This window comes from Neoarius graeffei, chromosome 16, assembly GCF_027579695.1.
Source record: "Neoarius graeffei isolate fNeoGra1 chromosome 16, fNeoGra1.pri, whole genome shotgun sequence".
NCBI lineage: Eukaryota > Metazoa > Chordata > Actinopteri > Siluriformes > Ariidae > Neoarius > Neoarius graeffei.
The window spans coordinates 52,999,788-53,012,653 of record NC_083584.1 but is presented as its reverse complement, the minus strand read 5'-3'; the positions used below and the strand labels follow the sequence as shown (position 1 = coordinate 53,012,653).

The following is a 12,866-nucleotide window of genomic DNA, read 5'->3' as shown; positions in this document are numbered from 1 at the left end:
GCGACCTAAAAGTGTTCCGCATGCGCATTGCAGGATACGACGACGTCACACGCCAGTGTTTACGGAAGTAACCTAAAAAGTTTCCTGTGTATGACAGTAGCCAGCATGGAGTACCTGGCGATGATGCAGCTGTTGTTGCGACGGAGCCAGAACATGCACAATAGCCTGATGTTAAGGAGGAGGTTGAGAAGGAAGAGGGCAAGGGTTTTGTTGTTGTAACTTTTTTTGAGAGACCCGCCGCCTACTTCAGCGCAGAATAGTGACGTTTGTGGCTTGTTGATGATGTGTAAGTCGGATGAATGCGACCTGGCGGTTCAGACTGAAGTCGCATATGAAAAGAGCGGATAGGAATCGGAATTAGGACCACATATCCAAACGGCCTGGGTCGGATTTGAAAAAATCGGATCTGTGTCGTTCATATTGTCAATAAAAGATCGGATACAGGTCACATGTGGGTGAAAAAAAATCGGATTTGAGTCACTTCAGCCTGCAGTGTGAACGTAGTGATAGACACAGACAACCATTCACACTCACATTCACACCTACGGTCAATTTAGAGTCACCAGTTAACCTAACCTGCATGTCTTTGGACTGTGGGGGAAACCGGAGCACCCGGAGGAAACCCACACGGACACGGGGAGAACATGCAAACTCCTACACAGAAAGGCCCTCGCCGGCCACGGGGCTCGAACCCGGACCTTTTTGCTGTGAGGCGACAGCGCTAACCACTACACCACCGTGCCGCCCTTGTTTTTCTCTGAATAACTTTATTTCAAGTAATTTTTTTTTCCAGTGTGAGATGAAGCGACTTCACCAAAAGGTGGAGTTTTTTGTAACCCTTCGAAAGTGGGCCAATAATTGTGGAGAGCGCTATACAATAACAATATTAAAGGTGCGACAGAATACAAGTCGTATACTGAGCCGAGTTCCGAGAACTGTGAGAAAGAAGCAGGTGCGCAGATCTTTAGGTACAGGACAAAAGAGGAAATCCCAAAAGAGCACATGACTCACTCTCAGATCCCTTGACTGAAACACCATGCACAAAAACCAGGTGAGAGTGAGACACCTGACTCATGAGGCTAGCCGTCTCAAAGAATGCCTGCAAAACACAAGTCGACAGGACGAGTGACTGCGTTATATTAAATGTCGGCGATCGACTTAAATCATCATCATCATCATCATCACGCTTTCCTGCCAGCGGCTTCTCTCACCAGTGCGATGTCTTTGTGACTCTGATCCAGGATCTTCAGAACCACACGAATGCCTTTTCCATTGCTGTGATTGTTGTTCCATTCATCCTCATCGTCCTCTGCTTCGCTGCGCACCATCAAGCGACCCGAGTATATGTTGGTCCTCGTGCCGCGGCCTAAGTGCTCCTCCTGAAAATTTAAATAATATACAAACAAATAGCTTCATACACGATGGCGCTAAACCAAATGCAACAAATTAACGGCAGCGTTTTAAATCAAACGTTATGGTGAAACTAACCTGGATTATGTCTTTGTCTTTAATCTGATGGAATCTCAGTTGGCACAGGTTGAGGGTTTCAGAGAGAGGCTTGGGATTGCCGTTCGTGCTCTTTCTCATTACGAGGAGGTTTGAGAGCTCTGTAAAGATGCGAATATCAGCGAGAATACACGTTTGTGTTATATGGATCTGACTGTAGTGTTTTCCACACATGGCTGATGCTCAGGAACACTGACAACCGCCCAAGTGTATTCTATCCCGTTAAAAATGGATTATTATTTTTTTCGCGGTGCAGTTTTCATCAAATCCTGCGCTCTGATTGGCTGGCAAGCGGGTCCGTATCCTACGGTACGGACCCCTGGCGACTCGCTCGTTCACAACAACATACATAGTAGCATTTTTTGTCAACATTTTTTTAATAAGATTTATTTATAAGATTATCAAAAATCTTATAAATGTTTGCCAGCATTTCTCAGGAGAATAGCATTAATTTTACAGCATGGATAGCGATAACGACTGTGTTCACAGCGAAAGCGAGTTTTACTACCCTGAGGAAGAAGAAATAAAAGAAAACATTTCAGGAGAAAGCTAAAAACCTCTAACTGTTGCTAACGCCAAGCAAAAACATGGCTGAATCCTGAATGACTCAATTTTGTATAAATAGGGGACTACATAGGCGGCAAAATGTAGTTTTTTTTCCTGCCATGGAAGTGCACTTGTATACCGAGGAGGAAGCCATTTGCATTACAGCCGTGAACGAGGATTCAAAATGGCGGCTCGGCTTGGTTTTCCCTTTCAGGCGCTCTCGTTTTCTGTTAGAATTTGGTAAAGAAAAAAAATAAATATATTATTTACCAGCTTAAAGGAACAGTCCACCGTACTTCCATAATGAAATATGCTCTTCTCTGAATTGAGACGAGCTGATCCGTACCTCTCCGAGCTTTGCGCGACCTCCCAGTCAGTCAGACGCGCTGTCACTCCTGTTAGCAATGTAGCTAGGCTCAGCATGGCCAATGGTATTTTTTGGGGCTGTAGTTAGATGCGACCAAACTCTTCCACGTTTTTCCTGTTTACATAGGTTTATATGACCAGTGACATGAAACAAAGTTCAGTTGCACAAATTGAAACGTAGCGATTTTCTATGCTATGGAAAGTCCGCACTATAATGACAGGCATACTAACACCACCTGCGTGCTTCGGCAGCGCATTGATACCTTCACTCAGGAGACATGCAGTTAGGTTAACTGGTGACTCTGACTGACTGGGAGGTCGCGCAAAGCTCGGAGAGGTACGGATCAGCTTGTCTCAATTCAGAGAAGAAGATATTTCATTATGGAAATACGGTGGACTGTTCCTTTAAGGTCGGTCCGTATGGTGAAATACCGTGACCTCGGCCTTTAATACTGACCTCGGCCCAGAGGGCCTCGCTCAGTACTTTCAAGACCTCGGTCACGGTATTTCACCATACGGACTAGAGGTCTGCGCGGGACAGAATTTTCAGTCCCGTTCCCGCCCGCATTGTGCAGTCCCGCTCCCGCCCGCTCCCGCCCGCTCCCGCAAAGAATTATGACTTTCAGTCCCGCTCCCGCCCGCAAATCCCGCATGATGCAGACGTTCGCATTATCTCTCACGAAAGTTCTTGTCATTGTTCATGTCATCAACAACAGCTCTTCTAAATTTGAGTGCCCTATCATCTACATGACGTGACACAGTTGTTGGATGGGGCAGAATATCTCGCACATCGAATTTGCCTATTGGGGCTGCCGTGTCAACTAAGTGTTGGGCTAACTGAACTAATCCCCGACCAGCGATGCGGTCATACGGGCGGAGGTCCGCAGCAACAAAATCAACGCATTTCTCCACGGTCTTTGCCTTCAACGCATCTGTCACTTTTGCGCTGTTCCCTCTGAACTCATCTCATCTCATTATCTCTAGCCGCTTTATCCTTCTACAGGGTCGCAGGCAAGCTGGAGCCTATCCCAGCTGACTACGGGCGAAAGGCGGGGTACACCCTGGACAAGTCACCAGGTCATCACAGGGCTGACACATAGACACAGACAACCATTCACACTCACATTCACACCTACGGTCAATTTAGAGTCACCAGTTAACCTAACCTGCATGTCTTTGGACTGTGGGGGAAACCGGAGCACCCAGAGGAAACCCACGCAGACACGGGGAGAACATGCAAACTCCACACAGAAAGGCCCTCGCCGGCCACGGGGCTCGAACCCAGAACCTTCTTGCTGTGAGGCGACAGCGCTAACCACTACACCACCGTGCCGCCCTTCCCTCTGAACTCCAACAATAATTGTCCTTTTAAGACAGTACATACATGGCGATTCAGGCCTGATGTACCTGATTTATGGCCGTTGTACGTCAGAACCTTTTGGCACTTATCACAACAAGCCAAGGGCAGCTGAGCTGATTTCCCTCTGCGTCGTACACGAGTGAGAACGACTTCCAAATGTCTGATTTCAGGACTCTTGACTTTTTAACGGTAAATGTACCTCTTTTTAAAGCAGCACTTACTTCTGAAGCACTGTGAGCTTCACTAGAGGGGCTCTGCTCTTCTGCCATGATCGGAGATCTCAAACACGGAAGAGCGGAAAGGAATCGGAAACGTACGCGAGATTAGACCACATCCGCAAATTTAGGCATCTTAAAATGTTTTTATTAATGCCAAATAAAATATCCAGCACAAATTATATATGATAGACATAAATTAATAATTTACAAATTTTATTTTAAACACGTTTTTAGTTAGCGGGACTGCAGCTCATCACCGCTCCCGCATTGTGCACTCCCCCTCCCGCCCGCAATGAGCTTTCAAAATTTGTCCCACGCCGCACTGCTTTGCGTTGGGTCCCGCGGGACTCCCGCGGGAGTGCAGGGCTCTAATACGGACCTCCCAGCTGGTCAATAATACATATATATCTGTTTTTGAGACATCAACATATCTTGTTTCTATTGTTTCTAATTTGGCAGGGACATGAACACAGCTAAGGGTCAGGGGTAGAAAGCACAGAAAGGGGTGCAGAGTGGCAGGGAAAAAAAAAATTCTCCTTTTCTAATAATGCTTAATTACCCTATGGGTTTCATTAATGCCTAGTAAGATCCAATTCAATCTGCCACTTCCTGCACACATGATTTAAATTTGTCCTCACCATCAAAATAAGGTTGCTTATAAAACAGCAACACGGATTATCCATTCTCATAAACAAAACAGCACACAGAACATCCTGCTCCACCTTTTAATCACTTCGAATCATCTATGTTAATGTGGTCAGGCAATGCATTATCAAGAGGCCGAATACAACCCGTAAAGGGAATTCAAATCAATATCAGTTTCCTTTTACACACTCTCTCAGCTGCCTCACACTGAACAGAGAGCGGGGTCGCTAGAGAAACTGACACAGGGGATGAGGGTATAACTATACGCACTGTACGCACACAGAGAAAAAGTTGGGATGGTATGGAAAACGCAAATTAAAAAAAATAAAGAAAGCAATGATTTCTAAATGTACTTTAAAGAACTGAAGGCAAATTTTTTTTAATCAAAATTCTATTTCTCTCATTTTATTAAATATAGGAACGATCGCTATTTTGTCGCTGCTATAGCAAGTTATGAGTGTTTGAAATACGCTCTGTAATATATCAGTCCATATGTCAAAGCAACGGCCGTAAACGAGATTCGTCGAGACCTGTGCGAGACATCGTAGGACGGAAGTAAAACGTACAGCGGAAATCAAAGCGACCGACATCTGCCGACGTTGTCAAAAGACACGCGCGCCCTCTTTCGAATGCTGATGTAATCCAGCCGGAAATTTTGTTTGCTTCGATAGCAATCAGCAAAGTTTGAAAAAAGTAGGCAGTAATCGTCATTTAAACTCGGTTTTGTGCAATACTTCGTTTGGAAAACAGCTTTCAAAATGGCGGCGCTGACACTTCACGCTTCCAAGTCTTGCACAAGTCTCGTGAAGATCGCGCGGATAAGCGACGCCTGCCGTGGACCAAACAAGCATGGCTAAAAACCGACTAGGCCGATAAGTATAATATTTAATTGCAGTTAGTTGCCGATACGAGTCACGATATAAGGTTACTAAAACCGAAAACGTAATTGAATAACACGTTAATTAAGAAATAAAGCAAGTTTAAAAATGACTTCAGTTCTCCTTTAACTTGCATTTCATTGCAGACAGAATGATCCCAAGATATTTCATGTTTTGTTGGTCAACTTCATTTCATTTGTTAATATACATCCAGACCTGCAACGCATTCTTAAAAAAAAAAAAAGGTTCTGACAGGGCAATTTAGGGCTAGGAATGAGGTAAAACAATAAAATAATCATGTGATATGAAACAGGTGATGTCAACAGGCGACTAATCATGATTCGGGACAAAATCCAGGAAAGGCCTAGTCTTTGAGGAGCAAAGATGGGCCGAGGATCTCCAGTTTGTCGACGAATTATCCATCCATCCATTATCCATAACCACTTATCCTGTGCAGGGTCGCAGGCAAGCTGGAGCCTATCCCAGCTGACTACGGGCGAAAGGCGGGGTACACCCTGGACAAGTCGCCAGGTCATCACAGGGCTGACACAGACACAGACAACCATTCACACTCACATTCACACCTACGGTCAATTTAGAGTCACCAGTTAACCTAACCTGCATGTCTTTGGACTGTGGGGGAAACCGGAGCACCCGGAGGAAACCCACGCGGACACGGGGAGAACATGCAAACTCCGCACAGAAAGGCCCTCGCCGGCCACGGGGCTCGAACCCGGACCTTCTTGCTGTGAGGCGGCAGCGCTAACCACTACACCACCATCCTACCATAAATTATTTTTATTATACAGACATTTTGCCTGACAGTTATGCTTTTTTTTTTTTCTCCCTACCACAAACTTATATAAATGTGACAGGACTAAAAGCACAGGTAATTGTTGCCATCAGCAGTAAACACATTCAAGTCTATTAAAATAATCGCATGTTGCTTTCCTCACTTGTATTTCCATAGTCATCAAAGATAGCACAGTTGCCCACACTCCCCTCCCCTTGCCAGCATGTCTACACAATAGCACCATTTGTTGGCGTTGTGAGGATATTGTGAGCAATATGCATTATGAAAGGGGTTTACTGTACTCGCACTGTCTCACTGGACAGCAACCTCCATACAAATGAAAGAAAACACTGCACCATTTCCACTCGCTCAGGTCACAGAGCTCTCAAGTGGACAATAAAGCTTGTACGCTTGCGTTTTATACTTCGTGAGGATCCTAAAGTAGACGTATTTAATTGGCCTGACAGCGAAATGTGCAACCTTGGCATAAGGTCACTGCAGCATGGATTGGCAGCCAGTCGAACCACTTAGAGATAATTAACTCCTACTAGAGCAGACTTTTTCCGATTTGGGTTTGTAGATAACACGTGAAACGTATGTAAACCCCCATCCCTCAACCTTCAGCACCCGGACTCCCTTCCAAGTAATTATTTCACGCTGCATACTTTAAGGTTTCCAGAATGTCAACAGCACAAATCACCTGCAGGTCTGGGCAGGCAGCACTTCTTCACAGTGAAGCAGTCTTGACCAGACTTAAGCACAAAGGATTTCAGGCTATCTGTGAGCTCCTTCACGTTCGAGAACTCTCGGTCCCAGCCTTCGAGCGTGAACACGGAGCCCTTCTGCATGATCCTGAACTGCTTGTGTGTTGGAGCCTGTCCATCCTGTCAAAGCAAACATTCCCACAATGTGTTACAAGCCAGAGCCTTTTTCAGAAACATGTAAAACAACTTTCAAGCAATTCTATACAAACACACATGCACAAAAAAAAAAAAAAATCATGGCCTTAGTATCATAACGTTTGGAACGAAGAGCTGTTTTGAGTTTTGATACTCCTCCAGCTAGCAAAAGCCCACAGTCCTGTCATTTCTGTTTACAGAGCTATAAAGTATAAACTCGAAGGTTACTTCAAATTTACATTCTCAAAAATGTAAAATCAAAAAAATTAGGCAGCAAAAATTGAGAACACTAGCCAAACCAGAGACGTTACAAGAGAGGAGACAAACCAGTTAAAGAATCCTGAATAGAAATCTATGGGAAAAGTCTGTAACGCCAAAGATGGCGGTTGTATGCGCGTATCCCGCCACTCTCCTCAAAAAACCAATCGTCTGCAGAACCACGAAATAGAGGTCTGCGCGGGACAGAATTTTCAGTCCCGCTCCCGCCCGCGCCCGCCACATTTTGTCCCGCTCCCGCCCGCAAATCCCGCATGATGCAGACGTTCGCGTTATTTCTCACGAAAGTTCTTGTCATTGGCTTGGGGAATTAAACATGCTGAGCTTAGCGGAGCTCTCCACTGACCGATCCTTCACCTAGCGCACGTAGCGAGGGTGCGCGTTGCCAGGCGGCATGCGCAGCCGAGGCTTTACAGAGATTCCCAACACGCCTACCAAAATCTACAGTGGATATTAAGAATATTGTACATTGCACATAGCTTATGTCACTCCTCACATTTACATTCTAGGAAATACAAGTAGGCCTATAAGAAATTAATATAATTTAAAGACACAGCGTGATGGTGCCCCGCCCCCTACTTTAAGTGGATTTGAGCATAAATATCTACAGCTCACGTTCAGGGGTGCGTTTCCCAAACAACCAACCAAGTTAGCATTAAACCAATATGGTACGATGCAAGTTTGAACTAACTAATATAATTAATAATTTATAAATTTTATTTTAAAACACGTTTTTAGTTAGCGGGACTGCAGCTTATCACCTCCCCCTCCCGCCCGCGCCCACAATGAGCTTGCAAAATTTGTCCCGCGCCGCACTGCTTTGCGTCGGGTCCCGCGGGACTCCCGCGGGAGTGCAGGGCTCTACCACGAAACATATTGAGGCAATCGTGTTGCATGTGCATAGTAGAAGGGAAAAGACACAAAACGTTTTCAGCAGTTTATCAGGTTTAACTGCTGATCCTATACATGCAGGTTGTATGTTCTGGTGGCCAGTCAAAGTGCAGTTATGTCTCTCTCCCCATTCATTTAGACAGGGTTCTGATCTTGTTCGGCTGAAATACCCTCTGGGGGGGGGTGTTAACAAGGTGGCTGCCGAGTGGTGAGACTTGTCAATCAGGTCTTTGGCCCAAACACAGATAAATCCTTATCATTCTCGAAGATTAAACAGTGTTTGGTTTTATAAGGTTCTGAATGTTTCTCTTAATCTCATTAAAAATAACTAGAACTGCTGATAAACTCAGCAAAGACAATTTGAGAAATGTATTCATGAAGTTCTGCAAAATGCTCGCACAAAACGTTATTTTATTGACTATACAAACACATCAGTAATAACATCTCAATAATAAACATATTAATCCCTCAAATGTTCAAATTGTTTGCCCCCCCGGCATTCACACACTCCACTAGTTGAGTGTGGACACTCATGTGCACTCTGGCACAAAGGCCAGCATCAATTTCCTGGCACGCCTCCAGTATGAACTGAATTATGGCATCAACAGAACGTGGCTTGTGTGCGAAAACCCTATCTTTTAATAAATTCTAGTATTAAATGAAACCTAACACCAGTATTATAATACTGGAATAATCCGTACTGTATACCTACTTTTGCAGCCCCATGTGTCTATCTATCTATAAAATACACACACGTATATTAAAAAAAAAAAGTGTGTGTGTATATTTATTTATTTACAGTGGGGCAAAAAAGTATTTAGTCAGCCACCAATTGTGCAAGTTCTCCCACTTAAAAAGATGAGAGAGGCCTGTAATTTTCATCATAGGTACACTTCAACTATGAGAGACAGAATGGGGGGAAAGAATCCAGGAAATTACATTGTAGGATTTTTAATGAATTAATTGGTAAATTCCTCTGTAAAATAAGTATTTGGTCACCTACAAACAAGCAAGATTTCTGGCTCTCACAGACCTGTAACAACTTCTTTAAGAGGCTCCTCTGTCCTCCACTCGTTACCTGTATTAATGGCACCTGTTTGAACTCATTATCAGTATAAAAGACACCTGTCCACAACCTCAAACAGTCACACTCCAAACTCCACTATGGCCAAGACCAAAGAGCTGTCAAAGGACACCAGAAACAAAATCGTAGACCTGCACCAGGCTGGGAAGACTGAATCTGCAATAGGTAAGCAGCTTGGTGTGAAGAAATCAACTGTGGGAGCAATTATTAGAAAATGGAAGACATACAAGACCACTGATAATCTCCCTCGATCTGGGGCTCCACACAAGATCTCACCCCGTGGGGTCAAAATGATCACAAGAACGGTGAGCAAAAATCCCAGAACCACACGGGGGACCTAGTGAATGACCTGCAGAGAGCTGGGACCAAAGTAACAAAGGCTACCATCAGTAACACACTACGCCGCCAGGGACTCAAATCCTGCAGTGCCAGACGTGTCCCCCTGCTTAAGCCAGTACATGTCCAGGCCCGTCTGAAGTTTGCTAGAGAGCATTTGGATGATCCAGAAGAGGATTGGGAGAATGTCATATGGTCAGATGAAACCAAAATAGAACTTTTTGGTAAAAACTCAACTTGTCGTGTTTGGAGGAGAAAGAATGCTGAGTTGCATCCAAAGAACACCATACCTACTGTGAAGCATGGGGGTGGAAACATCATGCTTTGGGGCTGTTTTTCTGCAAAGGGACCAGGACGACTGATCCGTGTAAAGGAAAGAATGAATGGGGCCATGTATCGTGAGATTTTGAGTGAAAACCTCCTTCCATCAGCAAGGGCATTGAAGATGAAACGTGGCTGGGTCTTTCAGCATGACAATGATCCCAAACACACCGCCTGGGCAACGAAGGAGTGGCTTCGTAAGAAGCATTTCAAGGTCCTGGAGTGGCCTAGCCAGTCTCCAGATCTCAACCCCATAGAAAATCTTTGGAGGGAGTTGAAAGTCCGTGTTGCCCAGCGACAGCCCCAAAACATCACTGCTCTAGAGGAGATCTGCATGGAGGAATGGGCCAAAATACCAGCAACAGTGTGTGAAAACCTTGTGAAGACTTACAGAAAACGTTTGACCTCTGTCATTGCCAACAAAGGGTATATAACAAAGTATTGAGATGAACTTTTGTTATTGACCAAATACTTATTTTCCACCATAATTTGCAAATAAATTCTTTAAAAATCAGACAGACAATGTGATTTCCTGGATTATTTCCCCCCATTCTGTCTCTCATAGTTGAAGTGTACCTATGATGAAAATTACAGGCCTCTCTCATCTTTTTAAGTGGGAGAACTTGCACAATTGGTGACTGACTAAATACTTTTTTGCCCCACTGTATTTATTACACACACCTCAGTTTATACAGGCAGTCGTCGACTTACGACCGATCGACTTTACGACCGTCTGGTTATGACTGGCAAGTGTTTCCCAGCTGAGCTAGCTGAGCGTACGACAGTTTCCGCCCCAGCTCCCCGCAGCGCCCAGCATCCAGCCAGTGTTGCCAGATACTGCTGACGGTTTCCAGCCCAAAATATGTTCAAAACCCCCCAAAATGCACTTAAAACCGCCCAATCTGGCAACACTGCATCCAGCCTCTTCTATTATGTGTGCAGTGTTTCACTGGACAAACAACGAGCGAGCTACAGCGCGCGTACGGCTTAACCAGATCTTGTGCTATAACGTGCACAGCTGGTAATCAAAGTAACTTTCACTTTCCTGTTCTGTTACACTGTTCTGTGTCCAAAATGGAAAGTTAGTTTTCAACTGGTGAGTTAAAAAAAAAAAAAGGTAATTAAAACGATTGTGTTGTTGAAATGATGTGTTTGCAATGTATTTATAATCAAAAACTGATACAGGTGGATGAAAGAGTGATAGTGTGATTAAAAAAGTACTATACTAGTACTACTGAGTGATAGGAAGTCCTACTGAATGCTTGATAAGTAGACAATAATCAATAATTAGGTGTATTTTTCGTACCGGCAAGAAATAAAAGTTACTTTCACCCCTGAGTATGCGGTGTTTGACTTAAACCAAATAATGAGCTGAGGTAATAAAATAAGAAAATGTTGATAAAATAAGACTTTAAGATGATTACAATATCATTACACATCACAATATACTTACGTTCATTTAACACAGGCCCACTTACGACCAGATCGGTTTACGACCGGTCAGTCGTAACCAAACGCAGTCGTACTGTAAGTCGACGACTACCCGTATATATACTATCATTCAAAAGTTTGGGGTCACTTTGAAATGTCGTTATTTTTGAAAGAAAAGCACTGTTCTTTTCAATGAAGATCACTTTAAACTAATCAGAAATCCACTCTATACATTGCTAATGTGGTAAATGACTATTCTAGCTGCAAATGTCTGGTTTTTGGTGCAATATCTCCATAGGTGTATAGAGGCCCATTTCCAGCAACTCTCACTCCAGTGTTCTAATGGTACAATGTGTTTGCTCATTGCCTCAGAAGGCTAATGGATGATTAGAAAACCCTTGTACAATCATGTTAGCACAGCTGAAAACAGTTTAGCTCTTTAGAGAAGCTATAAAACTGACCTTCCTTTGAGCAGATTGAGTTTCTGGAGCATCACATTTGTGGGGTCGATTAAATGCTCAAAATGGCCAGAAAAATGTCTTGACTAGATTTTCTATTCATTTTACAACTTATGGTGGGAAATAAAAGTGTGACTTTTCATGGAAAACACAAGATTGTCTGGGTGACCCCAAACTTTTGAACGGTAGTGTATACTTTGTTTTTTTACTCTTTCAAATGTCAGGTTGTTCCTGAACAATAAATTTCACTTGAACCTTTCTGCAGAATTCATTAGAACTTACAATGCAACCACAAAAACAACTCACACGTCTGCTAGTTCCTTCAGTCACATGGGAAAGTTCTGCTTCTTCAACACACTGCACGTCGGTCGCATAATGCTAATGTTAGCTGATGCTAGTCACAATATTACAGGGATCCCAGCAGTAAGTGAAAAAAATAGAGGAATGTAAGAAACTATCAGCAGGGGTCAAGGGGGCTGCAAGCCCCCTGAAGCTGTTGAGATTTTAACATTTAAAGATGCTATAGAACACATTTTTTACATAGATTTAACATAGAAAAGCAACAGAATTTAACAATAATGTGTATCTATTTGATGCCATATTTTGTAATCAATGACATAAGTGGCAAAAAAAAAAATATTTATAAAAATTAGATGAAAATGTAGCTTTGAAGAATATACTTCTTCTAACCCGGACACTGTTCCGCTATCTCTTTTATGGACGATATCTTTTTTTTTTTCCACGACATATTGAATTAAGTTCAACGCATTAGAAACAAAAGCACGAACGGAGTTAAAACACATTTTCTAGCAAATGGGCGCAGCCATATTGTTTTCTCGTTCTATCGCGTACAGTCTC

The 12,866-nt window shown here is 43.5% G+C and overlaps 1 protein-coding gene across 2 annotated transcripts in view; it reads right to left on the bottom strand.

The window, feature by feature from the left end:
- tyk2 (tyrosine kinase 2) overlaps positions 1–12,866 on the bottom strand; it is an 86,015-nt gene that overhangs the window by 24,082 nt on the left and 49,067 nt on the right. For both annotated transcript variants that reach the window (XM_060943171.1, XM_060943172.1), the window contains exons 10-13: positions 7,013–7,196; positions 1,489–1,607; positions 1,212–1,379; positions 1,012–1,099 (exon numbers count right to left, since the gene is read on the bottom strand). In XM_060943171.1, coding sequence (XP_060799154.1) covers positions 1,012–1,099; positions 1,212–1,379; positions 1,489–1,607; positions 7,013–7,196 — 559 coding nt within the window. The remainder of the gene's footprint in view (positions 1–1,011; positions 1,100–1,211; positions 1,380–1,488; positions 1,608–7,012; positions 7,197–12,866) is intronic.